Below are 26,835 nucleotides of genomic sequence, written 5' to 3'. Positions count from 1 at the left end.
TTCACTCTCCCTCTTGGTCACCCCTCCCTTCTCCACCTCACCTCACCCCTTCTGTCTCCTGCTAAGGCAGAGATTCGGGACCTTCTGGGGGGCAGGGACCCCTCTGGCATCTAGTGAAGACAATGGGCGGACCCCTTCTCTGAACGATGCTTTGAGTGAAGTAAAAGAAATGCTGAACTTCAGTTAGAAGTTAGAGAAGTAAAGAAGTAGTTTTCCCCCACTTGACTTCACAGACCTGAAAACTCCCAGACTCCAGACTCAGAACCCCTGTTCTAAGGTACCCTCTCGGCCCGTCCTTATTGTCCTGTACCCACATTTCATCTGCTGTCACTTCCCATCTAGGGCCCTTATATGATGGGGCCAGTCCGGGTCTCTGCCCAGTCCAGAGCTTCTGACTCCAGAAGCTCCCCAGCTCCCCTGGGGCATGGATCTCAGCCTTACTGTCCAAGAAGGGCCTGAACCCTGAGCCTCCCTTGGGCAGTAAAGTTGAAGGGTCTTCATATTGTCTCCAGGCCAGGGTCCATCCTCCCCTCCTCCGTCCTCCCACCCCACAAGGAGGCCGGGGGGAGCCATGTGTCTTGGTAACAGCCTGCTCTGGCCTGGGAAGCCACATCCTAAGCAAATATTTGGTCTTGGAAAGGGAAGGAGGAAACGGGTCCAAAAGAGTCCGACCCAGCCAAGAGTGCGGGGCGGCGTCTGAAGGCAGGGAAAGAACCATACTTTCCAAGAATCTTTAGCTAGCCCTTTGGCTTCAGATGGACGGGCCAACACACTACTCCCCCGGCCTCCACCTTCCCGGCCCCATCCTGGCTTACACATACACGAGGGAAATGGAGGCAGGGCGGGATTCTTCAGGGCCAAGTCTGACTGGGTTTCTCCAACAGAAGCCCTAAAGGGCTGGTTGGGGGGCACTCCCACCCCCCACCCCCAGTAGCTGCCACCTCGGTATCATCCCTCCTCACTGCAATGCTGGTATCCTCTCAGTGGGAAGGCGGGGTGCATGGCAGCAACAGAGGTCACATCAGGCCCTTCCAAGTAATCCCTAGTCTCTCGGGACTCAAGAAAGGGTGGGCACTGATTTCCCGTTGGGTTTCATTCATTTATTCATTTACTCATGCATTCATTCACAACTCACACACATCCACTCCTTCCCTTATGCACTTATTCCCAATTAATCCATTTCTCATACACAGTCATTCATTTGCAAAGGTTCATTCTGTCACTGGCCCATCCATCATTCAGTCGCAACAGATTGACTCATTTACACATAGCTGAGAGGCTACAAACACATTCATTCCTTCAATCATTCACTCCTTTAGTTTGAGCATTTATTGAACATTCATTCAACAAGGATTTATTAAGCACCTGCTATGTGCCAGGCACTGTGGTGAGTGCCAGGAAGATGAGGACAAGGAGATCACATTCTACCTGCCGGGTGGTCAGCCCTATCCCAGGTTTCTGGGACTGTATGTCCTTGCCCCAAGGAGTACCCAAGTTGTGGTCTAAGAGAACATTATCCGGACACACAAGATTACTAGTGATTACCTCCGTGACAAGCCTCAGATGTGACAAATACAGTACCAAGCTTACAGTCAATTAAACGAGTGTCATGGGGTAGAGAGATCCAGGAAGGTTTTCTGGAGGAGGTGGAACTGGAGCAGACTTGGGGAGACAATGAGTTGGACATTTCCACGTGGAGCACAGCCCAGAAATTAGGGTGAATGTGACATGGAGACTGGTCCTGGGTGGAGCAAAGGGTACATAGAGGAAAGGGAAAGGAAGGGAAGGAAAGAAACATTTATAAAGCCCCTACTGTGTGTCAGGCATTGTGCTAAGAGCTTTTACAAATATCTCATTCCATCCTCACAACAGCCCTGGAGGAAAATGCTATTTATTTTTACAATCGAGTAAACTGAGGCAAACAGAGGTGAAGTGATTTGCCCAAGGTCACACTGCTAGTAAGTGTCTGAGATTGGATTTGAACCCAGCACTTCCTGACTCCTGGCCCAGCACTCTACCTACTACATCACCCACATAGAAGGGGAACAGTCAGAGATGAAGACTGGGTTCTAATTTTAGCTCTGCTACTCATTCACTAGGTGACCTTGGACAAGTCCTTCTCTGGACATTTGTTTCCTCCTCCACAAAATGAGGAAGTTAAGATCCAAATGACCTAACTGTAAAGGATGACATCATACATGAAGTAGAAGAACAAGGAAGAAATTGCCTATCTGATCTATAGGTGGGGGAAGGGTTCGTGACCAGACAAGGGACAGAGAGGGTCACAGGAGGTAAAAATTCTGATTACATAAAAAATTTAAGGGTTTTTGTACAAACTAAACCGGGCAGCTAAAATTAGAAGGGAAGTGGGTAAATGGGGAGAAAAATCTTTGCAGCGATTTTCTCTGATAATTTCTAAGATGTGGAAGGAACTGATTCAACTTCATACAAATAAAAGCCATTCCCCAATTAATAATAAATGGTCAAAGAATATGAAGAAGTGGTTTTTAGACGCAGAAATCCAAGCTATCAATAGCCACATAAAAATGTTCTTATTTACTAATAATTAGAGAAATGCAAATGAAAACAACGCTGAGGTTCCACCTTTGCCAAAGTTTGGCAAAGTGGACAACAAAGGAAAATGACGAATGCTGGAGGGGATGTGGGAAAACAGGTACATTATTGCAGTGCTGGTGGGATGATGAACTGGTCCAGCCATTCTGTTTTTGGTTGTTTTTTTTTTCCCCTGAAGCTTATAGCCAGAAAGCTAAGGGGGGAAATTCTTATTTTTTTGTGTGAAAATTTTTATATTTTATTTTTTTCAATTACATGTTAAAACAATTTTAACATTAGTTTCATTAGTTTTTTTTTTTAATTTTGAGTTCCAAATTCTCTCCCTTCTTTCCTCTTGAAAGGGCAAGCAATTTGATATAGATTATAAATGTGCAATCATGCAAAACATATTTCCATATTAGTCATGTTGCAAAAGAAAACACATGGTCTGGTCATTTTTGAAAGCAATTTGGATCCATGCCCCAAAAGTTATTAAACCATGCAAACACTCTGACCCAGTGATACTATGACTAGATCTTTATCCTCAAAAGATCAAAGACAGGAAACAGACCCATACACACAGGAATATTTATAGCAGCTCTTTTTGTAGTGGCAAAGAATTGGAAACTGAGAGCGTGGCTGGCGGGGGGAGGGGGAGCGGGACAGCGGTAGCTGAACCAGTTATAGCGTATGATTGTTGGTGAAGAGGATGTTTCAAAGAAACTTGGGAACACTTAGATGAACTGATGCAAAAGTGAAGTGAGCAGAACCAGGAGAACAATTTATATATGAACAGCAATATTATAAAGATAATTAACTTTGAAAGACTTGGGAATTCTGATTAACGCAATGGCCAGCCACAATTCTCGAAGACTGGTGATGAAACGTGCTGTCCATCTCTGGACAGAGAGGACATGGACTTGGAGGGTAGATTGAGACATTATTTTTGGTTGGATATGGACAATGTGGAAATTGATTTTGCTGGGTTGGACATGTTTGCAACAAGGGTTTTGTTTTCCTTGCTTTCTCAGTGGTGGGCAAGGAAGGGAGTGGGAGGGAGAGAGAGCTGATTTTTGTTTGAAAATATAGTTTAATTTTAAGAAGTGAGAGGTTTGGGGGCAGCTAGGTGGCGCAGTAGATAGAGCACTGGCCCTGAAGTCAGGAGGACCTGAGTTCAAATCCAACCCCAGACCAAACACTTGACACTTACTAGCTGTGTGACCCTGGGCAAGTCACTTAACCCCAATTGCCTAAAAAAAAAAAGTGAGAGGTTTGGATCAAACGATCTTGAAGGTGCCTTCATACTCTAAATACTGTGATCATCTATAAGACTGGCCAGGAAGGTTGGGGCCAGACTCTGGAGAGCATTGAATGCCAGGATGAAAAGTTAGGACTTTGTTCCTATAGTGAGGAAGGTTTCTGAACAGACTAGTTTGGAAACTCTGGAGTTTTGGGAAAAGATGCTGAGAGCTTAAGGGAAATTTTGCCCCCACCCCACCCCCACCTTCCCTCTTTCCTAAGCCCGTCCCCACAGCTGCTGAGCAGGAGGAGCTGACCCTGGGCCCAGCTGTTTCTCCTTAACAGCCTTCTTCTCCTCCAGCCCCTTCTCCCTCCTCCAGGCTCCAGCTCAGCTCCTGCCTGGCCCGGCCAAGTAACGTGATCTTGCTTTTGGCTGGTGTGCACACAAGTCTGTTCAGAGCAGCAGCTCGTGGGACTGGAGGCTCGGCTTTCCGCGCCCGGACGACAGGGGCCACCGCTCCCCCCAAGCCTGATCCCCCCCACCCTGGCCTGGCCCAGCTTGGCCCCAACCCCGCCCATGCAGCCCGAGTGAGACCTTCGCCCCCACTTTGGGCCTGAGATAGCCATGGGGCCTGGAGTGAGCCCCCCAGCAGAGCCCCCAGAGGGGGCAGCCAGGACGCCCCCTTACAGAGCCCTCCTAGGCCTGCTCTGCCTCCTTCCTGCCCTGGTGCTGCTGGTGACCCTGAAGGACATGGCTGACCCCAAAGCAAGAGAGACTCAGGTGAGAACAGAGAACACACCGCCCCGCTTTCCAGCCGGCTGTCTCCGACTTAATCTCTCTGAGAGTGATGTCTGAATTGTCTGTGTGTTCTGTCCGTCCTGGCAGCCAGCTGTTTGTCCAGCCCAGTGTCCTGTGTATTCAAACGAAATAATCCTTGTAAGGCATTTAGTGCCTGGCACATAGCAGGCGCATAGTAAAGCCCGTTCCCTCCCTTCCCCCCGCCCCTCCCCATGTCTTTACCACTCCAGTCTCCGCTTCTGTCTCTGTCCCGTCCTTGGGTCCTCTCTCCAGCTGTCTGTCCTTTCTCCCCTGAATCTTTTTGTTTGACCTGGCCCGATCTGTCTGTCTGCCTCTGGTCAGCTGATGAGGCGCCTAGATTGCTAGCTAGGAGGGGAGGGGACGGGGGTGGGGGGGTGGGGGGGGTGTTGGTGATTCCAGGGGAGAAGAATGTCCCTGGCTCCCAGGGGATCAGCCCGGGGCCGCCTCCTCTGACTCTGTTCTCTTTAAGGAAGATGTCAGCTTGCCTGGCCCCCTCGGCCTCAGTGGTCCCCAGGCCCCCCTAGAACACTCGTTGTCCCCTAAAACCCGCACAAAGCGCTACACCATCACCCCATCCCGGCTTCACTGGGACCACTTCAACCTCACCTACAAGTACGGTCTGAGGGTCGGGAAGGGGGTTGGAATAGGGGTGGGGCAGGAAAGGAGGAGTCCCCTGATCTCCTTCTCCCTACCCGCCCCAGGATCTTGTCCTATCCCCGAAACCTCATCAACAGGAGCGAGACGCGGAGGGGTCTGGTTGCCGCCTTCCGAATGTGGAGCGATGTGTCCCCATTCACCTTCAGGGAGGTAGCCCCAGACCTGCCCAGTGACCTGAAGATAGGTGAGCATCTCTGCCCATGTGTGTGCCAGTTTATGAAGACCCTGGTGTGAGTGTGTGTGTGTGTGTGTGTGTGTGTGTGTGTGTGTGTGTGCATGCGCGCCCACACCGACGTCTCCATCTCTTTAGAAATATAAGGCTGTGAGATAGAGAGGGCACTGGGTTTGGAGTCAGCAGGACCTGGGCTTGAATCTTGCCTCGATGATTAGCTGTGTGATCCTGGGAAAATCACTGCATCGCTCTGTGCCTCAGTTTTCTCATCTGTAAAATGGGGGTGAGGATGCTTGTACCATCAGCCTCACAGGGTCATCGTGAGGCTCCAATGAGACCATGCCTATAAGGGTGCTATAGAAATTTCAACCATCATTCTGGTGGTGATTATTCTCTCCTTCTCACCTTTCTCTTCAGCTAGAAATGGTTCTTGGACAAGTTGCTAATTGCCCTCCTATGCTTCTCGTATATTTAACTCGGACTATTGAACAAAATGATTTCTTTTGTCATTGAGTAATCCCAATTTGTAATCCCAAAAGGATTGGGATGTTGTTACTATCACTGTGGTTTCAAGACCCCACAGTTTCCCGAACAGCAGAGTCCTAGGGCAAGCCAAGCTCACGCTGGGGAAACTGAGGCCTTGGAGGGTGGGGTGGGGTAGCGAGGGGGGCAGAGCTCCTCCCCTCGGGAACCTCCTGGGTCCTACACTCCTCCCAGCCTTGGCTGGCCCCTGGTCCTCAGGTTTCTATCCCATCAACCACACGGACTGTCTGCACTCACTGGTGCACAGATGCTTCGATGGGACCACCGGTGAGTTGGCCCACGCCTTCTTCCCCCCCAACGGGGAGATCCACTTTGACGACAGCGAATACTGGATTGTGGGTGAGACCCGCTTCAGCTGGAAAAAGGGTAAGGGGAGTGGCCCTCCTGCCAAGCCCTTCTATGTCCTCATCTCGTCTCCTTCTATCTGTCTAGTCTCCGATTCCCTGATCCTTCCTCCATTCCTTCACCCATCTCCCATTATTCATTCCTCCATCCCCTCTTTCCTCCACTCTGAGGCCCCTGCCTCTCAGCTAGGGCTCACATTCCTAGGGGCCGATGTCACCACCTCAGTTACTAGGAACCCACCATCAGCTTTCCTGTGGTCAGGCCAGAAATCAGCGGGACTGGGAGAGAACCAAAGTCCTGCCTTCTCAGGCAGGCCCAGCAGCTCTGGCCTCCCCCGCCCCCCGGCCCCTGCCCTGCCCCCAACCATAGCTGACTCTCTGTTGTCTCAAACTGGGGTATTTATCACCACAGATTTCTCGGAGCTGGGACCAAGATTAGCCAAACTGTCCACGGACACCCCTTTCTCCAGCCCTGGGGCCGTGGGCCGAGGGGAATCCTTGGGGCAGGGGGAGGTTGCGGTCAGGAGCAAGGGGCCTGATTATCTGAGGTAGTATGCAGAGCTGACAAGGAGTTTGGGCTTTGCCAGGGGCTCTCCATAAAAGTCCCTCATCATTTCCTCCACCCAGACCTTTTTGTAGGCATCTAGAAGAGACACATGCTCAGAACAAACATCTATACAGGTCAGACATGGGCAGAACAGACATGCATGTAAGCACGTACAGGTCAGGTGTGCATATGGAACACATGTTGAGGTCAGGAGATAGGTATGGATCAGGCATGCACATGGAAAACATGCGTGTTTAGGTCAGCTACATGTACAGGGCAGATCTGTGTGTCTAGCACAGACATGAACAGGGCACACATAGGCAGGAGAGATGTGCATGCTCAGGACACGTGTGTTTAGGTCAGACACACAAGACATACATCCAGGTCAGACAGACGACAGAAGGAGAACATAGAGGAGCAAGATGGAAGGAAAGGAAAGGATTTGTTGCAGACAAGGGGGACCCCCAAGAGCCAGGTGAGCAGAGGGGCTGCGAGTGAGGTGAAGCCAGAAGCTCTGCCCTGATGGATCTGGGAAGGATTCAGAAGGGAAAAGGGTCCCCAGGGGCTGTTTGGGGGAAAAGGGATCAATCACCTAGCAGGTGCCATACTGGGGTATTCTCAGCCTGAAAGGGGCGGTGGGCAGGAGGTTAGGGGTGATGGAAGCTGGGAAAGAGTGAGGAAGGATAAATCTTAACCTGGGGTCTGTGAAGTTTTGTAAAAAATATTCCAATAACTGCATTTGAATATAATTAGTTTCCTTTATAATTCCATTTATTTTATGCATTTAAAAATATTACTTTAAGAAGGGAGGGGGTCCTTAGGCTTCACTGCCAAAGGGGTGCATGACACAAACAGGTTAAGAATTCCTCCCTAGAGGGATCTTTGAGCAGGAAGCTAAGAAGGAAAGAAATATCATGCTGCTTTGTTCATTCATTCTTCCTTTCTCCCATCCATCTATCCATCCACTCATCCATCCCTATCTGTTCATCTAGTCAGGCAGACATCCATCCATCCACCCATCCATCCATCCATCCATCCATCCATCCATCCATCCATCCATCCATCCATCCATCCGTTCATCTAGTCAGGCACGTATTTGCTTATCTGTGCATCTATCCATCTTTCCATCTCTTCATCCATTCACCCATCCATCTAATCATCTAGTCAGACAGACATTCACCTATCTGTCCATCCATCCATCCATCCATCCATCCAGGCACATATTCACCTATTTGTCCATCTATCTATTCTTCCATCTCTTCATTCACCCATTCATCTGTTCATCTGGTCAGGCAGACATCCACCTATCTGTCCATCCATCCATCCATCCATCCATCCATCCATCCATCCATCCATCCATCCATCCATCCACCCATCCATCCAATCATCTAATCAGGCAGATATCCACCTATCTGTCCATCCATCCAACCATTTGTTCATCTAGTCAGGCAGACATCCATCCATCCATTCACCCATCCATCCATCCATTTATCCATTCATCCATCCATCCATCCATCTGATCATCTAATCAGGCAGACATTCACCTATCTGTCCATCCATCCATCCTGCCATCCATCTATCCATCCATTCATCTAGTCAGACAGACATTCATCCATCTGTCTATCTAGCCATCCTCTCTTCATCCATTCACCCATCCATCCGTTCATCTAGTAAGGCAGGCATCCACCTATCTGTCCATCTATCTATCCATCCATCCATCCATCCATCCATCCAATCATCCATCCAATCATCTAATCAGGCAGACATCCACCTGTCTGCCCATCCATCCAACCATTTGTTCGTCTAGTCAGGCAGACATCCATCCATCCATTCACCCATCCATCCATCCATCCATCCATCCATCCATCCATCCATCCATCCATCCATCCATTTATCCATTCATCCATCCGTGCATCCATCTGATCATCTAATCAGGCAGGCATCCACCTATCTGTTCATCCATCTATCCATCTTTCTATCTCTTCATCCATTCACCCATCCATCCGTTCATCTAGTCAGACAGACATTCATCCATCTGTCCATCTATCCATCCATTCATTTACTTAACATTCATTAAATACCTATCAAATACAGAATTCTATGCTAGGCATTAGGGGTAACACAAAGTTTAGCTAAGTCATAGTCCCTAACCTCAGAGAGCTTATAGTCTCCTAAGTAACTGAGATATAGACATAGTTTTTCACATAAAAGGCAGGATTCAAGAAACATTATTAAGCACTTACTATGTCCTCAGCACTGTGCTCTTTACTGGGAATACAAGCTAAAAAGATAAAGTCTCTGCTTTCCAGGAGCCCAACATCTGTACCAAAAAGCAAATACTGTGGGATCTCAGATGGAGGAGAGGGATATGTGGGTAAAGGAGGCAGGAGTGGATTAGGGAAGGATTGGGATCATTCAGTGCAGAGATTCTTAACCTTCTTATCCCTTATCACGGGGCCCTATGAAACATAAGATAAAATACATAGGATTACAAAGTTATCTAATGATATTGAAATATATTTTTTAAAAAGAGCTTATGGACTCCAGGTTAAGAACCCTTGATCAAATTCAACTCCCTCATTTTACAGAGGAGGAAACAGAGGCCCAGAGAAAAGTGACTTGCCCAAATTCACGTAGGTTGTAAGCAGCAGAACCAGGAGGCAGACTTCTGATTTCAAATCCAGGGATTTTTCTGCTCCTCTGGCTTTGAAGGATGAGTAGAATGAATAGGAGGAGGTAGGGAGGGCATTCCCAGCCAGGGGAATGATACAAGCAAAGGTGTAGAAGTGGGAAACACATATTCCAGAGAAGGTTAGAAATCTGGCCTAGACTGAAAGCAGAATGTATGAGAAAGAAAGAGATCAGGCTATGAAATCATGTTGGAGTCAGGCTGTGGAGGGGGTTGAATGCCTGGCTGAGTTTGAGCTTCATCTGAGGCACTGGGGAGCCATGGAATGTCCTGAGGTGAGAAAGGGTCAGGGTTTCTTTATGAAGATGACCAGGGTGGCTTTTGCAGGCTGAGGGGGGATGACGGGAGAGTTCAGTAAGGTTCTCTTTCTCATGATCTGGCATCCCTGGGCCCTGAGAGTCTCTCTGGACCAAGCCAGCCATGCAAGGTTCTGAGGGTCCTCGTCCCGTCCTATGCCGCTGCTCACAGGCGTCTGGCTCACCGACCTGGTCCACATTGCGGCCCATGAGATCGGCCACGCCCTCGGCCTCATGCACTCCCTGAACCCTAACGCCTTGATGCACATCAATGCCACCCTGACCGGGAAGAAGACCATCTCCCAGGACGAGATGTGGGGCATGCACCGGCTCTATGGTGGGTACGGCAGCCTGCGAGGCGACTTGCTCTCTTCCCTTCTCCGGGCCTCCATCTCCTTCTGGGTCACGTGAGGAGGGGTCAGCAATGGTCAGCCACTCCAGGCCTTCTTCTCTGACTTCCTAGCTTCACTCTCCTGGGCATCTGGCCCTTCTGGCTTCATGTTTCCCCAGTCCTGGCAGAAGCGAGATGACCCCCTGTCCCCAGAGTGGGGGGGTTTGAAGGCTCCCCTCCTGGTATTGCACAAGCAGAGCCTGGGTGCCTTTGTCCCTGTGCATGCCTGGCCCTGGTGCTCCTGGCCCTCGGTCCTCAGCCCTGTGTTCTTCCTGGCCCCTGTGGGACCACTTCTGTGTGTTCAGTTTTAGTTTGCCCGGTCCCCATCTTCCCAGCTGTCCCCAGTGACAGTTCTGTGGGCTCAGCCCAGTCCATTCCTCTCTTCCTCACTCTGTAATGGTCCAAACAGGCTTTCTCTCTGTTCCTTACATGAGACTCCATCTCCCATCTCCGTGTCTTTGCATTGGCCGGGCCCCCTGCCTGGTATGCACCCTCCTTGCTTCACCTCATCAAGTTCATCTCCAGGGTCATTTTCTGCGTGAATTCTCTCCTGTTAGGGCCCTCCTCCTCTCCCAAACTGCCTTGGATTTAGCTGTACACCCACATATACTAATGCTGTATAGATTTTTGCATATCCTTGTCTCCCCCCTTGGAACGTAAGCCCCTTGGGGCAGCTAGATGGGATAGACCACCGGCCTTGGAGTCAGGAGGATGTGAGTTCAAATCTGGCCTCAGACACTTGACACTTACTAGCTGTGTGACCCTGGGCAAGTCACTTAATCCCGATTGCCTCACCAAAAAGCAAAAAAAAAAAAAGACAAGAAAAGAACATATGCCCCTTGTGGGTAGGGCTCGTTTTATTCGTTGTACTTGAACACCAGAGCCCAGCACAGTTCCTAACAGGTGCTTAATAAATGCTCACTGATCGATTGATTTCTGACTCTGTGTTCCCAGCCCTGAGCTATGCCTGGACCCTGTTTACTCTCCCCCCTCACTCTGCTGCTTCCCTTGATGCTGGCTTGCTCGCTAGCATCCCTGGGGCCCCTGCATCCCCTGGCAGGGCTCCTGCCTCTGAGATGGCTGCTCTCCTTTCGCCCAGGCTGCCAGGACAGGCTGTCCTTGTGTCCGCCCTGGGCACGGAGGGGCTTCTGTGACACCCGCCAGAAGTTCATGAAGAAGCTCTGTCCCCACAGCTGTGACTTCTGCTACGGTAACTGTGGTTGAGCGGAGGGATGGAGCTTAGCCTGGTGCCTCCTGTCAGGAGGGGGACCCTGGAGAGGTGGGGGATAGGTGTCAGGATTGGGGGAAAAATCTGCAGCAGGTTCCTGAACCCTGGAGGCAGCAGAATACCATGAAAAGAGCATTAGCTCTGAAGTCAGGGGACCTGGGTTCAAATCCTGTGCTTCCCTGGGCAAGAAATTACTTTCCCTGGGCCTCCCTCAATTTCCTGAACTGTGAAATGATATTGTTGGATTAGGTAGACTCTGGGGCTCCTTCCAGCTCTAGAGCTAAAATCCTGGTGGGGCTCTGGAGAGGGCTGCCTTTCAGCACTTGGGTATGGACAGAGGAAAGAAGAGAGGAAGGAAGGGGGGGAAGAAAGGGAGAAAGAAAGGGTAGAAGGAAGGGGAAGGATGGAAGGACAGAGAGTGGGAAGAGGGAAAGAAGGGAGAGAGAGGAAGGAAGGAGGGAGAGAAGAGAGGGTGGAAAGAAGGGAGGAAGAGAGTGAAGGAGGGAAGAGAGGAGGGGAGAGGGTGGAAAGAAGGAAGGGAGAGAGCAAAGGAGGGAAAGGAGAGAAAAAGGAAAGGAGGGAAGAGTGAGGGGAAGGAAGAGGGAAAGGAAGGGAGAAAGAAGGGAGAAAGAAGGACAGGAGGAAGGAAAAGAGGGAGGGAGGGAAGGAGGGAAGAAACAAGTATTTATGAAGCACCTACTATGTGTCAGGCACTCTGCTAAGCACTTTATAATCTTATCTCATTTGATCCTCACAACCCTGGGAAATAATTACTATTATTATCCTGATTTTACAGTTAAGGAAACTGAGGCAGACCAAAGTTGAAATACTCGTTTAGGGTCACATAGCTATTAAATGTCTGAATTTGGGTTCTGCCTGACTCCAGACCTGGAGTTCTGTCCCCTGCATCCCCGACTTTCCCTAGAGAGAACCCTAACTGCATCTAGGGGATATGCATGTTTTGGGGGCCGCAGGGTTCCTTTCTGCAGGGTCTTGGTACCTTCTCCTGGCTTGTGCAGTGTGCCACTCCCCTCTAGGGTTCTGCCCCTTCCTGTGGGGCTTGCCTTCCCATGCCCGGGGCTCCTACTGGCCAATTTCCCCATCCCAGCCTCATTGCGGACATCAGGAAGTCAGGGGTAATTGGCCATTCTCAGCCATCCTGACCAGTTGGGGTGTGGGGCAGCAGCAGCCCTACACTGCATTCGGAGGGCCAGCAGGGGCTGGAACTACGCCTCCCTAGTCTCCCACAACTGAATATCCCCAGGGAGCAAGGAAGGGACTTGATGCTGGAGGCCTGTAATCCCAGAGGACTCCCTGGAGGAGTCCTGGACCCCCAGAGACCCAAAGGACAAGCTCCCAGAGCCCTTGGTTTCTGAACATCACCATCTCTCGTCCTCTGGGCAGAGTTCCCCTTCCCCACCGTGGCGGCTACCCCACCACCCCCCAGGACCAAAAGCAAGCTGGTGGCTGAAGGCAGAAACGTCACCTTCCGCTGTGGCCAGAAGATCGTTCACAAGAAAGGCAAAGTCTAGTGAGTGGTTGGGGGGTGGGCTGGGCTGGGGCCATGTGCAGATCTAGGGGGCCATGCTGGGTTCAGGCCTCTGTCCTAGGAGGTGGGTCACGTTTAGAACACAGATGGACCCAAAGAGTCAGGTTCTGGGTTCTAGTCCTGCCTCTGGCCCAAGGACTGGGGGGTAGGGGGAATCTTGGCTAAATCCTTTCCCTTTGATGGGTCCATTTCTTCTTCCATAAAATTGAAATAAAGACCCCTATGGCTGCTTATCTCCCTGCTTCCCCGCCCTGCAAAAAAAAAAAAAGGGGGGGGGCAGTGATAACAGTGAATGTTAAAGCACTTTATGCTTTTATAAAGCATAAAGCATCTCCCAGCAGAGGTGTTTGACTTCTCTCCTCCGATGGAACATAAAGTGTGTTTCAAGGAGTCTGTGCGCCCAGTGCCTACTGTGGGGACCAGCACACAGTAGGTGCTTAGGAAATGCTTGTCAGAGGCAGCATGGTTCTGAGGCTGGTCAGGAAGACCTGAGCCTTCTATTTGCCACATGGTAGACTTCACGTCCCTGGACAAGTCACTTAACGGGATTAGTTTCTGTCCTGTAATACCCTGCCTTTCACAGGAAGGGGAAGAGAGCCGTCAGTTCTGGGGGAAGGGATGGGGGTGACTGCTGTCACCTATGGGGGTTTTTTCACCCAGGCTGGGTGTAACTGGGGCGAGTGGGCTGATGGGCATCTACACTGTGAGCACTCTGGGGGAGGCTGGGCTGGCTCGGAGCCCCCACTTGTGGGTAAACTGTGCAGCCTTGCTCTGATGACACTCCTCTCTTGCCCCCAAGCTGGTACAAGGACCGGGAACTCTTGGAATACTCGTACCCGGGTTACCTGGACCTGAACGAGGGTCACATGAGCATCATCGTCAACGCCATCAATGAAGGCACCTACACGTGTGTCGTCAAGAAGAGAGATCGAATCCTCACCACCTATTCCTGGCGCATCCGGGTGAATTACTGATGGCCCAGGGACGAGGCAGAGGCTGGGGGCCAGACCTGCCCCTCCCTGTCCTAAAGGGCACCGAGTGTCCTATGAAGGGCCTTTGGGATGGGGAGGGGGAGGCAGATGCCTTCCAGCCCCTGGGCCAGAGCCCTCCGTGGACCCTGTGCCAGGGTCTGGAAGGGTCTTCTCTGCTCTCCGCTTCCTTTCCCAGCGTGGGGGGCCGAGGGTTTGGAATCCAGCTGATAAAGCATTTTACCTGTGTTCAGTTTCCTGCCTCCCCTTTCTGAGGCTGAGACAGGGAGACCCTAGGCAGTCCCTGAGGCCTGTGTCTGCTGGGCAGACGTACTGCAGGGCCAAGATTGGGAAGATGAGGCAGCTGCAAAATGCTGCAGTCCAGCAGGCCTCGGTGTTAGGGTGTGGGGGGTGATGGAGGAGTGCAGGAGGACTGGAGGCTGGGGACCACTGTAGGGTCACCCGCAGACTGCCTCCTGCTGCTGCTGACGGAAGCCAAGGGCCCTTGAAAGGCAAAGCTCCAGGGTGAAGCTGCTCCTCTGTCTGGGAGGTCACGATCCCTCCCCCCACCCCCTCTCCCACCTCCTGTCCCTGATTCCCCCAGCCAGGACACTAGGACACTCCTCATCCCGGTCTGCCTGGGTGGGGAAGGTCAGCTTTCCCTTACTAGCAGCCCTTTCCCAACACAAGCTGGGATTTTCCCTGTCAGGGGGAGGGAGGGCCTTCCAGGGGAAGCCACTCCCCCAGCTCCATCTGAGGTCAGCAGATGCAATGCCACGTGGAAGCCTTGGAGGGCTGCTGCGGGTGGGGGGCTCGATGAGGCCCTCCAGAGACTCCCAGCGCATTCTTGGTGAGCGCTGGCACTGGCCAGAGACATTCTCATCGTAGCCGAGGCCTTAAGTGGGTTTTACTAAAAACATCTGGCTTTTATCAAGACTCCTGGCTTCCTGGGCGTTATTTTCCTAGGCTCCCATCTGAGGCAGGCCTCCCAAAACAAACTCCCAAACCAATCTCCAGGAAGAGGGGAGAGGAGTGGTGAGGCAGGGTGGAGGGCCGTGCCCCTGGGGAAAGGGGGCAGGGAGGGCCCAGCCCATGGGAAAGGGACCCACTGCCTGTATCTGTGGGGAGTCTCTGACCAGGCGGAAGGAATAGCCTGGAGGCCTTATCTGGCTGGTAAGAAGCCCCCCAAGTCCACCAAAATGGGGTCACCATCACCTACTAGCTTCCCCAGGTCCTCTGTAGCTCTTCTGGCTGGGCAACATTCCCCTGGGGGAAGGGGAGGAGGTGGGGCTGGAGTGTGTGTGTGGTGGGGGAGGGGGGCCTATTTGCCAGCTCCAGCTCAGAGGTTCAGGCCACCCCAGCTCTTTCTGCTCCAAAGCCATTAAAGGACAACATGCCAGGTGTTTTCCTCCAAGAATATTTTACTATATTTTAAAATTTATGACAATCTCAATATACAAAAACTTCACTGTGGCTAAGTTTGCATGAATGTCCAGCTTTGTACAGAATCGGAATCAGACCAAGGCTCCCTGCTGCTCCCAGGGCCTGGGTCTAGCTGTTCACTTAGAAAACCGAGACGTGAGAGAGTATAAAACACGAGGGCTTCCTGCTGATGTTTGGGCCGGGGCAACGGGGCCCACGCTACAGTGGGCACTGCCCGGGGGAGGGGAGCAGGGGAAACACACAGAGCTGATGACAGGTGGGGGCCCCAAGAGGGCTTACGTATGCTCCTAGGCATTGAAAAAACCACCAGCTTTGGTTCCAAATCAAAGCCACCACCCAGATGGGTCTGGGGGGCCCCAAAGACCCCTGGCTTTCTCCGCAGCATAGCTGGGTCAGTGCTGAGGGAACGAGCTACTTGTTTGTGGGTGTCACAGTGAAGAGCAGAGACCCCCAAGGCAAGCATCCACACCAGCGGCCCCTCCGCATTGGTCATCAGCTTTCAGAACAGCCAATCTGCCCCATCGATGGACAGAGCCGTGACCAACGGGGGTCAGGCAGCCTAAAGAAACGCCAACTTTCCAAGGAAAGCCGGACTTTGGATTCTACAAATTTACAAGCCCAAGTAAGACACAATGTAAAAAAAATCAAACCGAGAACAAAAGATTCAAGTTCCCAGAACGAAGCTCCCGGCTCTTCCAGGCGTCCCCATCCTCGCGGCACAACGTCGCTGTGTGCTTCCCATGGCGTCTGGGCAGGCCGCGGAGAGACTCCCCTAGCTCTCCGCAACCACATGTCCGGGGGCGGCTCACCAGGGTTTCCTTTGCTTAAAACTTGAGGCTGAAGCCCGGGCCAGCCGCGGATGCTCCCTGATTGGTGGTGGTGAGATGGAAGCCAGTGTCTTTGAGGTCATCGTCCCCCTGGGAAAAGCCAAGAAGCTGGGTGAGTGGTGCAGCAGAGAGAGAGGCCGGCCCCTGGGCTGCCTGGCCGAGTGCATGTGAGCCGGGGAAGGGCCTGTCCGGCTGCTGGCACGGGCCACTTACCAGCTGGCTGTACCCAAGTCCTCCTTCCGGAGGGCGGGGGCTGGTGCCGCGCTTAACCCTCTGCTGCTCACTCTTGGCCGGCCACGTGGGAAACATGGACGGTTCGATGGGGAGTGGGGTTTCTCTGAAGTACTCATGCTTGAGGCCATCTTCCGCGTTGATCCTCCGGCCGGGGTAATAGGTCAAGAACCTGTAGGTGAAGATGAAGAACAGAAGAGAGGAAGTCGGGCTCAGACACACAGGGGTGTTCTCAAAGTGGGCAGGCAATGGAACCACATCAGGGGCCCCTGGGACCTGTCAAGAACTTAAAGCTGTATCTGAAATGGGGGGAGGGGGAAGAAGCTCCTACCAGCCAGGGTCAGTGCCCAGGGCTCCCAAGGTCACGGTCCCAGGCCAGCGCCTACGGCAGGACCACCAGAACACCGGAAACAAAGGAGATGCCCAGTGACCAGGGAATGGCCGCAGGCATGCAGCGAATGTGGGTACCCCTGCCCTGGGAGAAATGAGGCCAGTGAAGAGCCCTGAGAAGCCCAGGAGGGCTTAGGGGAGGGAGCCCAATAAGCAAACGACACGCACAATGACGTCAGAGAGCGTGGTCAGCATGGTCATGGTACGGCCGGCCGCGGGGCCCTCCCTCCCTGCCTTCGCTGTGGAGGTGGAGGACTGGGGGGGAGGGACACTGCCTATGCTGCCTGGCCCGGCTGCCAGGTTTGGGTCGACCACTTCCTTTGGGGAAGGAGCAGCTTTTTACCAAACGGTTTATTTATCAAGGAAGGAGGATATGAGGACAACAGGCAGCAGCTACGGAGGACACAGGATGGCTGCCTCAGGGTGGTCCAGCCCCCGAGCCCAGAGCCCACACCCAGACACCAGCCAAGTGGGCAGTCAGTGGGGCTCCTGGGAAGCGGCTGCCTACCCCTGCCTGGGGGGAGAGCAGACCGCCCAGGCCCCGCCTCAGAAAGAGGGTCCCAGGGCCACTTACTTGTTCATTAGGTCAAAGCCCTGGTCAGAGAGGAGGGCCCCAAATCTTTTCCGCAAGTTATTATAGGGATATTCTGTAAAAGTCATCTTCTTCACTGCGGGGAGGTCGTTGTAACCAGGCCAAATCTTCTCACTTGGAGTTCCCAGGTCCTGCCAAAACAAGGATTTCTCCAGGTTACCTCCTCTCCCCAGGCCATGATGGCACAGAGAATATCAGCTGTGAGCGCATGAGGCCCAAGCCCTGGGGTGGGTCAGACGTCCAGCCAGGCTGGTCTGGGTAGTGGCCTCGCACCCCTGAATCTAGTCAGTCTCTTCATTTGTTAAATGGAAGGGGAAGAGCTGAAGTTCTAACGTCACCGGGCGCTTGTGAGATGAACAGAGTCAGAGAAATAGGCCCTCCCATCACCACTGGTGCCTGCCTGGGCAGGGCAGTGAACAACCCCGAGGGCTGGTCCAGCCAGAGTGAGATGATCATCACATGCACTCAGGAAGCTAGCGAGGCTGACCTTAGAGAAGCTGTGAGCACAGACACACCGCTGGCCACTTCCGCTGCTCCCTCCCCACCCCCAAAGAAGCAAAGCTGTGGGAGGGTTCAGAGACCCATAAATGCATCACCTTAAACACTTTGTTGATCTGGTCGATCTCAGATTTCCCTGGAAACAGGGGCTTCTGAGTCAACAGCTCCCCGAATATACAGCCCACTGACCACATGTCGATGGCAGTGGAATATTCCTGAAAATTCAAGCAGAGAAGTCAATGAGGAGGAAGCAGAGTGGGAGGGCCTAAGAGAGCTTGGGAAGGATGAGTAAGGGGAGAAGCAGAGCTTCTGGGACCCTGGACCTGCCAGTGGCTCTGCCCTCGGGCCAAACCCCAACCCCGGGCCTCCTCAAGGGCCTGTGCCGCGGGGGCTAGTCAGACGGCATGACAGTCCTTCGAAGACGGGGTGGGGCAGGTACCTTCGCTCCCAGTAACAGCTCCGGGGCCCGGTACCACAGTGTCACCACCACTGGTGTGTAAGCTTTTAACGGGGAGCCGTACTCTCTGGCCAGTCCAAAATCGCCAACCTGAAAACACAAGAGACAACAATTTGGGGCTGAGCCTTCCCCACATTTCCAGTAGCATCACTGCCCCTCTCCCAACTGGCCTAGAGAAACTGTGTCTCATGTTTGCCTGTGGGGAAAGGAGATGCAGAGCAAAACAAACCAACGTAAACAAGGGGGAAAGAAGCCTTTAGAGAAGCTCATGGCCTGGCCAGAGACTTCAGATGGGAACGTGTGTGTTTCTGGACACCTAGTTTTCTTGTCCCCCTGCACTAGGCCCACTGAGTTATTATTAATTTTATTTAAAAACAATGCTTACGTTAATCACAACAGCTCAAAGTGTGTACATAGTGCTTTAAGGGTGGGAAAGCACTTTACCAATATGATCCCACTGGACCCTCACAACTATCCTGGAAGGTCTCAGGTGCTGGTATTATCCCTCCCATTTTACAGATGAGGAAACCGAGGCTGAGAGGAATCAGGCAACAGGCCACATCTGAACTCAGATCATCCCGACTCTCAGCCCAGCTAATGCTCACAGCGTCTTATGGCGCTAGACATTTCTCACTGCCCGGGGACGGTGCCCAGGGGAGGGCGCGGCCAGTGCCGTGCTGGGCTGGGCGCAAGGGGCCTCTGAGGACAACCCGTCTGAGCTCTGCATCTGCAGCGCTGTGTGGCAGAGGCGGAGCCCCTCCCCAGGAACCTGCCCTGATTCTCAGTCTGTGATCCTCAGACCACCGGGCCCTCCTACTTTTAAAATGCCTGCGTGACTGAGGAGCAGGTTGGAGGTCTTCAGGTCCCGGTGAAGGATCCAGTTGTCATGAAGATGCTTCACCCCCCGCAGGAGCTGGATCATCAGCGTCTTCACTTCACCTGGAGAGGGAGCAGAGAAGCACAAGGTCTCCAGGTCATGGGGGGGGGGCCCAGAGACCCTCCCAAGCTTCTCGTCATCCATCGAGAAGCCCCTCGCCCCCGATTCTGACCCGCTTGGCCACGAGGGCACAGGGGGTGGAAGGAGATACCTGGCAGGAAGGGCTGCTTCATCGTCTCCATGAGGCTCTTGAGGTCATGCTCCACATAATTCATCACGATGTAGATCTTGTCCATGTTGCTGCCTACCACGATCTCCTTTAAAGCAAATCCCCATGGCATTGATTGGGGAGGGGGAAGGGAAGAGACATCTGTGTGAATCCCAAGGATTCCCATGGACTCCTTTGCAGAAGCCTGGACCCGGGAGGCATGACCAGGGCTGAGGATCCGAGCCTATCAAGTCCAATCCTCTTGTCCAACAGACGAGGAAACTGAGGCTCAGACAGTAAGGGACTCGCCCAGGGTCGCACAACTAGTAACCATCGGAGGCAGTCCTCCTGACTGTGAGTCAGGCCTCCTGGCCACTGACAGGCCTCATCAGTTCAGACCCCTCCACTTCAGAATCTGGGCTCATTCTGAAGGGAGGGGGACAGACTGAAGCGGACTCTCGCATTCGCTAGAGTGTAAAGGGTGTCAGCGGTGGGACACTGCACGGGCAGGCACCAAGTGGGACACTCACTCAATATGCAAACTGCAAATGAACAATGAGGGTCAAGCCCAGCCAGCCCCTGCTGTGGCCGCCCTAGGCCCTCCCCAGCAGGCCGGGCAGCTCTGGAGAGGAACGAAGGGCCTGTAGGAGATCCTGCATCACTCTGCAGGACTTCAGCTGCTCTGCGAAATGTCAAAAATGAGGAGTTTTTGTTTTCCCTTTTAGAAAATCAATACAGACCGATGCTTTTTCTGAGCAAACCTGATCTCCCCCACATCAGCTCTGTAAAGCCTACGGCGTGAGAGTGACCGGGGTTTTCTAGCTCTACTGGCTTCACCATTCTGTCAGGCAAAAGGGGTGCCTGAAAGCTCCTCATGCCACAGCGAAGATGAGCTGCCAGAGAAGAATCAGAGCAGTCCTCTACTTTTCCTGCATTTGTTTTAAAATATGGAAGAAAACAGGCATAGCCACGGTTTCTGCTGGAGCGTACCACTACGTGGCACTTTACATGACATTTCAGCCTGGAGGGATGGACAACAAAACTACATCTTACAATTTAAAAAAAGTCAACATGTTCTGTTGGGGCACAGCGGCTACTTCCCAACACACACCCAAACACACTTGCTTAGCTCAGTGTGTTTAGCGGGAGGCCCTTAGCAAATGCTCACTGACTTCCAGAGCACAGTCCCGTCCCAGGGATGCGTGTGGAGGGAGGCGGAAGGAAGGGGTCATTCCCTAGACCTGCCGTGAGGCAGGAGGACAGAGGCTCACCCGGACAGTGACGATGTTTGGGTGCTGAGCTTTCAGGATGGTATTGATTTCCCTGAGGGAGGTAATTGGGAAGCCTTCTTTCTCCTTTTCCATTTTCAAACGTTTCAGAGCCACGATTTCATCTGTAAAGAAAACATTTTAAAGGTGGGAACTAAGGAAGAGTCTGCGATCCTGGATGAACAAAGGGCCGGCAGGCCGTGGTAGACATCTTTTCCCAGCAGCAGCTGAGGACGTTCGATGCCAGGCTGGACCGGAGTCTGAGCCTGGGCTCACCTCCTCCTGCCTCAGCTTCAGCCCCATACGATGGAGATGTTGGCAAGAGAAGCACAACAGACGTGCAGGTTGTAGTGACTCACGGGAAACCCCGTCCACAAAGCACTCGACAAATATTAGCTCTTGTTATTACGGTTCTCTTCAAAGAATGTTTTTTTTTTCTTTCTAAATACGGCTGCGCAAGGTTTCAACGAACAGAAAGAAGGAAGCCTCAGCGGCTTACCCCCCTTCCACTCCCCAGCACTGAGGCCAATGTCCTGGTCCACTGGCTCATAAATCGTCCCCTGGGTGGCCATCCCCAACCTCCAGCCGGCCTCTCTTCAGAGGACAACCTGCTCTCTGTCTCTTGGGTGCGGACATACAAACATGCTCCAGAAGTGGCGGCTTGGTCCAGCTCCCAGGGAGTCCCCCACGCCCCACTGATGGCTGGATCTGGCACAGGGCCTTCCCGCTCACCCTCTCCCCCAAGGCTCTCTCTTCTCACTTAAGATGCAGCTGTCACTACCTCCTCCTCAAAGACTTTCTTGACAGCCCTCTCCCCCAACTGCTTGTGCCTTCAAGTCATTCAGTGGCCTGCCTCAGTTCCCCCATCTGTAAAATGGCAATGACAACACCTACCTCCCAGAGTGCAGAGCAAATGAGGTAACAGGTAAAGCACTCTGTCTACCTCAAAGCACCATGCAAGCAAAATGATTCCCAAACTACCTTGCATAAAAAAAAAAATCCTGACCCTCACACAAACAGCACGGGCATTTCCACACACACAGAGTGGCAAAGGTGGACCTCCGCGATGCCTAGGGAAGCTTCCTTTACGGGAGAACCACCTCGACAGGACTCTGAAGGCCCAGCCACCTGGGTGGGAGGCCCGGGGCGCTTCCTCTGTCCTCTCTGGTGCATTTTCAAACAGACTTGCTTTCATTCCCTGACCTCAGACCACCTTGTCTTTAGCTATTTAACACTGACTGAATTTATCCCGATGCCAGGTCCTTATCTCCCCTTCTATCCTTTGTCCTTCCCGTTTCAGCACTTGGTGTGGGGCCTAGCACACAGTACGTGCTTAAGAAATGCTTGCTGTCGACTGAATGGTGGGCCCTGAAATGGGGACGAGTCTCCTGGCAGAAGCATTCCCTCGTCTCGCCTCCAACTGCTAAGAACTCAGCACTGAAGCCGACTGTTAGTCCAGTCCGGCCTCCCTCAAATCGGCTGCTGTGAGCACACACGTGACGAGGCCGTGGACTCGCTTCTTGATCCTGGGGGAGGCTTTCACAGACAGGCTCTTGCACTCAAGGCCCACGACTGCCCTAAGAAGATGGCTCCAGTGCCGGGACTCCTGTTCTGCACAGCAGGGCACCGGGCCTAGGAAAGGCAGCAGCTGGCCAGACAGGCCTGGATATAGGGATCCTGACCCTGGGTCTTGTTGCCTCAGACACGGGCAGAATCACACAGCTTTTCATCTGACCCCTGCCCTCAGAGGGCCATCAAGACTGCTGGCTCAAGCGTCTGCAATTCGATGCCCCTAGACCCGAGGTTTCTGGCTCCTCTCTCCAAGGAGCACCCCCAACTGTACCCAGAGAAGTGGGAGACCCGAGGATAACATCCCCTGGGCAGAAGACAAACCCACTCCTCTTTGTGTGTGAACCTCTCTGAGTTCCAACATCAATCACGCCCAACTCTGTTGAGGGAAGGGAAGCAGACTTGCTTCACTGGTGTGAGACCCAGAATCAAGGCTCCCACCTGCCCCCAGGAACAGCTACTTTGTTAAATGATCTTCTCAGCCCTAAGAGTGGCCTGTGCCGGCCGGGCTCTAACGGTATGCCTGGTGCAGGATGTCGGGAGGAAGGAGGGCGGCGGTGAGATGTGACTGATGGTGAGTGGTGTGCTGGGTGAGCCCCTCAATCCATCAGCCAACTAGTCCCCTGAGGAGAGTGTGGACATGGAATAATGGGAGGAGAAACACAGGGCAGCGGCCACGGCAAGAGAAGCAGGTGTGCGTGTGCGCACATGTACTATGCTGGGACAGAAAGGAGGTTTTACGTCCAGCACGTCTGGGGCAGGGAAACATGGGATTCTTACAGTGATGTAAGAAAAAGGACTTCTGCTGAGAGAAGATGGGAAGATAATGAAGCGTAAAAGAATGATGTTTCTCAGAAAGGTCTAAGCAGGGCACTTTCAGGAGCTGACGAAGCCACCTGGTCTCTGGGTGCTTCCAAGGTAGCTGTCTGTCCCATCCACTGCACCAAGAGGGCACAGTCTGGGGTCACCCACATGTGGGACCTCGGCCAAGGCACTCCCCTTCCCTAGGCCTGAGTCTCCTCGTCTGGAGTATTGGGGTGGAGGTGGGGAGTGCTGAACTAGACCAGATGTCCCAAGGTCCCTCCCAGCTCTAGACCCACGGCCCTCGGCATGGGCTCTTCACTAAGGCCCAAGCGTTGATCACCCTCCGGCCCCGCCCCGAACCCCCTCTCCGTGCGCACTGACCAGTCTTTTTGTCCTTCGCTCTGTACACCACACCATATGTGCCTTCCTCAATCCTGTTCAGACACTGGAATTCTTCCACACTCCGACAACCCTGGGGAGGGAAGGGTAAGTGGTGAGAGCGGCCTCCGACCCCGGCCAGCTCCCGCCCCACAGCTGCCTGGAAAGGCTCGCTGTGCTGGGCCTGCTCCTTTGGGTGCTCGAGGCACGGCTGCTGGATGAAGGGAGCATTTTCTGCTCCTTGCCACAGAGAACATTAGTTCATGCTGGGACTCTCAGGGATACCGGTCCCAGTTCTCTCCTAGTTAAAAGAGGAGAGGCTGGCGGGGCACCGTGATGGGCTGAGGTACTGAGGAGGTGGTGACACCCCTTTCCCCTCCCCAAAAGCCCTGACTCCAGCAGCACTGGGACCTCTACAGCACAAGGTCTGCTGGGGACATAGAGAGAATAAAACCAGCCAAAGGGCCCACGAAGCCCAGAGCTCCAGGTGCCAGGGGAGGACACAGGGAGCTACAAGATGTCTCTGTCTTGTCCCTTTTCTTTTCTGTCAGAAAAGATCCGTTACTGAAAAGGCAGTTTCTTAAGGAAAACAGGAGAGCTTCCCCCTGCATCCACTTTAGAGGTGACAGAACTGGAGCCCTGATCTGTGCGCCGCCGGGAGCAGGGCCCAAGACCCGCGCCTGAGCAAGTCCCGAAGCGTGCCCTGAGGGGATGTTCCCCCATTGTCTGGAGGAGCCACCTGGGACAGACGCACTCTTGCTGCTCGGGGAGACAGCTCGATAAACTGTTGTCATCGACAAGTAATAAGAGGGGTTGCTGGTGCCAAGAACACACCCTGACTAGGTTCTGGCCAAGTGAAAAAGTCCATCCCTCCTATGGCCCCTGGGAAGGAGGTGGAAAAAGGAGGAGAGCGGGGAGGAAGGAGGACGGACCCAGGGGCAGGCAGGGAGAAGGGAGGTGGCCCTGGGGAGCATACTGACCTGCAGGGCCGGGAGGTATTTGGGAAGCTCCTGCTTCAGCTCGATGGGAGACAAAGCTGGGGAGTCGGGGACGTATTCGCCTTCCGTCATGGCATTGGACTGAGGTGTGCACTCGCCCGCTTCTTCTTCACCTTCCTCGCTCTCTCCCGAATCTCGGTCAAACCTTGACTCTGTAACTTTAAAAGTTAGAATCAAATCCAGCACAAGGGAACCGCCAAGTACCAGAGCTAAGCCTCCAGCCACAAGGAGGAGAGGAAGGCCCCATACAGAGTTAGGGGGCATAGAGCGTCTCTGCCCCAGAAAAAGGTGGCGAGAAAGCATGGGGTCAGATCGACCCTTGCCACTTCCTGGCTGATGTTACACCAAGGCAAATGCATCTGAATCTGCAGATCCACAGGAACCTTGAATCCTGTCCCACTGAGCGCACACACGAAGAGCCTGCCTGACATGGCCCTGCTGAGAGACCTCCCTGGTTCCATGGGAGTAGGAGCCAAAGAGCAGGAAAGAGGCCCCAGAAACCCAGGCACCCCGGGGAGACTTGTAACTCAGGGGGAGATCTGGCGAGGGTGGAGCAGCCAGACATCCTGTCCTGAATCCCCGCCCAGGCCTGGCTCTCCTCCCCCATGCCTCCATCACCTGGGACCTACATCATCTCCACTGGTAAGTTCCGTGCGGGCAGGGCCCATGGAATGTTTCTGTAGCACAGCCTAGCACACAGGAGGAGGAGGAAGAGGAGGAGGAGGAGGAATAAAAATAATAATCACCACAGCTGACCTATAATAGTCTAAAGTTTGCAAAGCAGTTTATAAGCACTGTCTCACTGGTCTTTACAACCACCCAAGGAGATGGGAGTACACCACTCATGCCCACTTTACGGATGAAGAAACTGAGACTCAAGGGGTTCAGAGACTTCAGCGGTGTCAGCGCCAGGGGCCTCCTGACTCCAAGCCGGCCACCCCTGCCACTATATCACATTGCCTGGCTTCCTGGGGTCATCAATACCTCCTTGTTCTGATGACCTTCAAGGACCAATCAGTTTGGTCTCCTGAGAACCTTTCTAGCTTCCAAACAAGAGGTTCTGGGAAAACACAACAGCACCAACATGCCAGCTCTCCTGTGTGATGGGCACAAGGACTAGTGAAACTTATTTTCTTTAGGATGTGGCCAAGACTTCAGCTCAGGGACAATCTTACCCAAAGTCACAGTGAGCTCTTTCCTGAGGCATCAGGAACATGAGAAAACAAAATAAAGACCAGATGTTTCACAGGGAAGAGGTTCTCACCCACTACAATATGGTTTCCATTCTCCCGCTCTTCCTCTTCGCTCATTTCTTCTTCACTCACCTCTTCTGCAAATCAAAACAAAGCCGGCTGCTCAGACGGACAGAGGACAAGCTTGACCTAACTGGGGCTTCTTCCCCGCCTCTTAATTCCTTTCCTGAACTAGAACACCTCTGTGCCTCAGGCATGCCTGGTATTAATCAGTCAGCCAACAAGCGTGTAGTCAGTGCCTCAGACGTGCCAGGCTCCACGACACACTGGAGATAGAAAGATAAAACCCCAGCAGTCTGTGACCTCAAGGAACTCACGTTGTAGTGGGAGACACATGCACAGAGTAAGTCCACAGAGAACACAGAAGACAAACACAAGCTAGTGGGGGGGGGGGAGTTGTACTACAGTGAGGGATCAAGCAGAGTTTCCTGTACAACAGGGGTTCTTAACCTGGGGTCTGCGGAGAGACTTCATGGAGTCTCTGATTGTGGAGGAGGAAAAAAACGAACTACATCTTCCTTTTTTCACTCACCTCTGGCTAAAACTGAGCACTTACTGTCATCATTTAAAAACATGATTCTGAGGCTGGGGGTCCACAACACCAAAAAGGCAAAGACCCCCAGCTTTGGAAGGCAGTGCTTGGGCAGCCTCTTGAAGGAAGGAGAGAGGTCTGAACGGAGCCCTGGGTGAGGGAGGACAGTTCAGCCTGAGGAGAGCCAGCACAAAGGTCGGCCAAAGCAGGATGGAGGGCCACGTGTGAGGAACAGAGAAAAGGACAGTCTGGGGAGCCCTAGAGTAGGTGACCCTGGAAACTGGGTTGTGGAGGGCTTTACTTTATATTTGATGTTCAAGGCCACGGGGAATACTGTGTGGTCAGGTCAAATCTATGCTTGAGGAGAATCACTTTGGCAGCTACATGAAGCACGGACTGGAAGGGAGAGACGTAAGGCAAGCTGTCTGAGAGGCGACAGCCGTGGGAAAGGTGCAAGAAGTGTGACAGAAGAAGAAAAGAGCAAACTCTGGCAACGGACTGGAGCTGGGGGTGG

The 26,835-nt window shown here is 52.9% G+C and overlaps 2 protein-coding genes across 10 annotated transcripts in view; one reads left to right on the top strand and one right to left on the bottom strand.

The window, feature by feature from the left end:
• The first annotated feature begins 4,131 nt into the window (after nt 1-4,131).
• On the top strand, nt 4,132-14,932 carry MMP23B (matrix metallopeptidase 23B). 2 transcript variants are annotated; one of them, XM_020976103.2, is made up of 8 exons: nt 4,134-4,573; nt 5,082-5,224; nt 5,314-5,453; nt 6,183-6,350; nt 10,033-10,197; nt 11,351-11,461; nt 12,884-13,010; nt 13,828-14,932. In XM_020976103.2, the coding sequence occupies exons 1-8, from the start codon at nt 4,418-4,420 to the stop codon at nt 14,000-14,002; spliced, it is 1,185 nt and encodes a 394-aa protein (XP_020831762.1). In that variant the 5' UTR covers nt 4,134-4,417; the 3' UTR covers nt 14,003-14,932. The 2 variants fall into 2 exon arrangements, with proteins under 2 accessions (XP_020831769.1, XP_020831762.1); XM_020976110.2 differs by lacking the exon at nt 6,183-6,350 and having other exon boundaries at nt 4,132-4,573.
• Nucleotides 14,933-15,399: 467 nt separating this feature from the next.
• The window catches only part of LOC110200664 (cyclin-dependent kinase 11B), a 34,993-nt gene continuing 23,557 nt past the window's right edge, over nt 15,400-26,835 (bottom strand). For 5 of the 8 annotated variants that reach the window (XM_020976055.2, XM_078145771.1, XM_020976068.2 and 2 more), the window contains 11 exons: nt 25,801-25,866; nt 24,519-24,694; nt 23,542-23,632; nt 20,791-20,912; nt 19,523-19,628; nt 19,252-19,373; nt 18,417-18,524; nt 18,076-18,192; nt 17,462-17,610; nt 16,480-16,669; nt 15,400-16,356 (listed from right to left, as the gene is read on the bottom strand). In XM_020976055.2, the coding sequence (XP_020831714.1) occupies nt 16,264-16,356; nt 16,480-16,669; nt 17,462-17,610; nt 18,076-18,192; nt 18,417-18,524; nt 19,252-19,373; nt 19,523-19,628; nt 20,791-20,912; nt 23,542-23,632; nt 24,519-24,694; nt 25,801-25,866 (1,340 nt within the window). In that variant the 3' untranslated portion in view covers nt 15,400-16,263. The remainder of the gene's footprint in view (nt 16,357-16,479; nt 16,670-17,461; nt 17,611-18,075; nt 18,193-18,416; nt 18,525-19,251; nt 19,374-19,522; nt 19,629-20,790; nt 20,913-23,541; nt 23,633-24,518; nt 24,695-25,800; nt 25,867-26,835) is intronic. The other 3 variants (XM_020976061.2, XM_078145772.1, XM_020976073.2) reach the window with 1 other exon arrangement.

Source organism: Phascolarctos cinereus, unplaced genomic scaffold, assembly GCF_003287225.1.
Source record: "Phascolarctos cinereus isolate Bilbo 61053 unplaced genomic scaffold, phaCin_HiC Scaffold_726;HRSCAF=1367, whole genome shotgun sequence".
NCBI lineage: Eukaryota > Metazoa > Chordata > Mammalia > Diprotodontia > Phascolarctidae > Phascolarctos > Phascolarctos cinereus.
This window is presented reverse-complemented; position numbering and strand designations above follow the sequence as displayed.

Bases quoted from the DNA above. Each gene is read 5' to 3' on its own strand.
- MMP23B (XM_020976103.2), top strand. From the start codon at position 4,418: ATGGGGCCTGGAGTGAGCCCCCCAGCAGAGCCCCCAGAGGGGGCAGCC. The intron at 5,454-6,182 runs GTGAGCATCTCT...CCTGGTCCTCAG, and splicing joins GCCCAGTGACCTGAAGATAG to GTTTCTATCCCATCAACCAC. The intron at 11,462-12,883 runs GTAACTGTGGTT...TCCTCTGGGCAG, and splicing joins CAGCTGTGACTTCTGCTACG to AGTTCCCCTTCCCCACCGTG.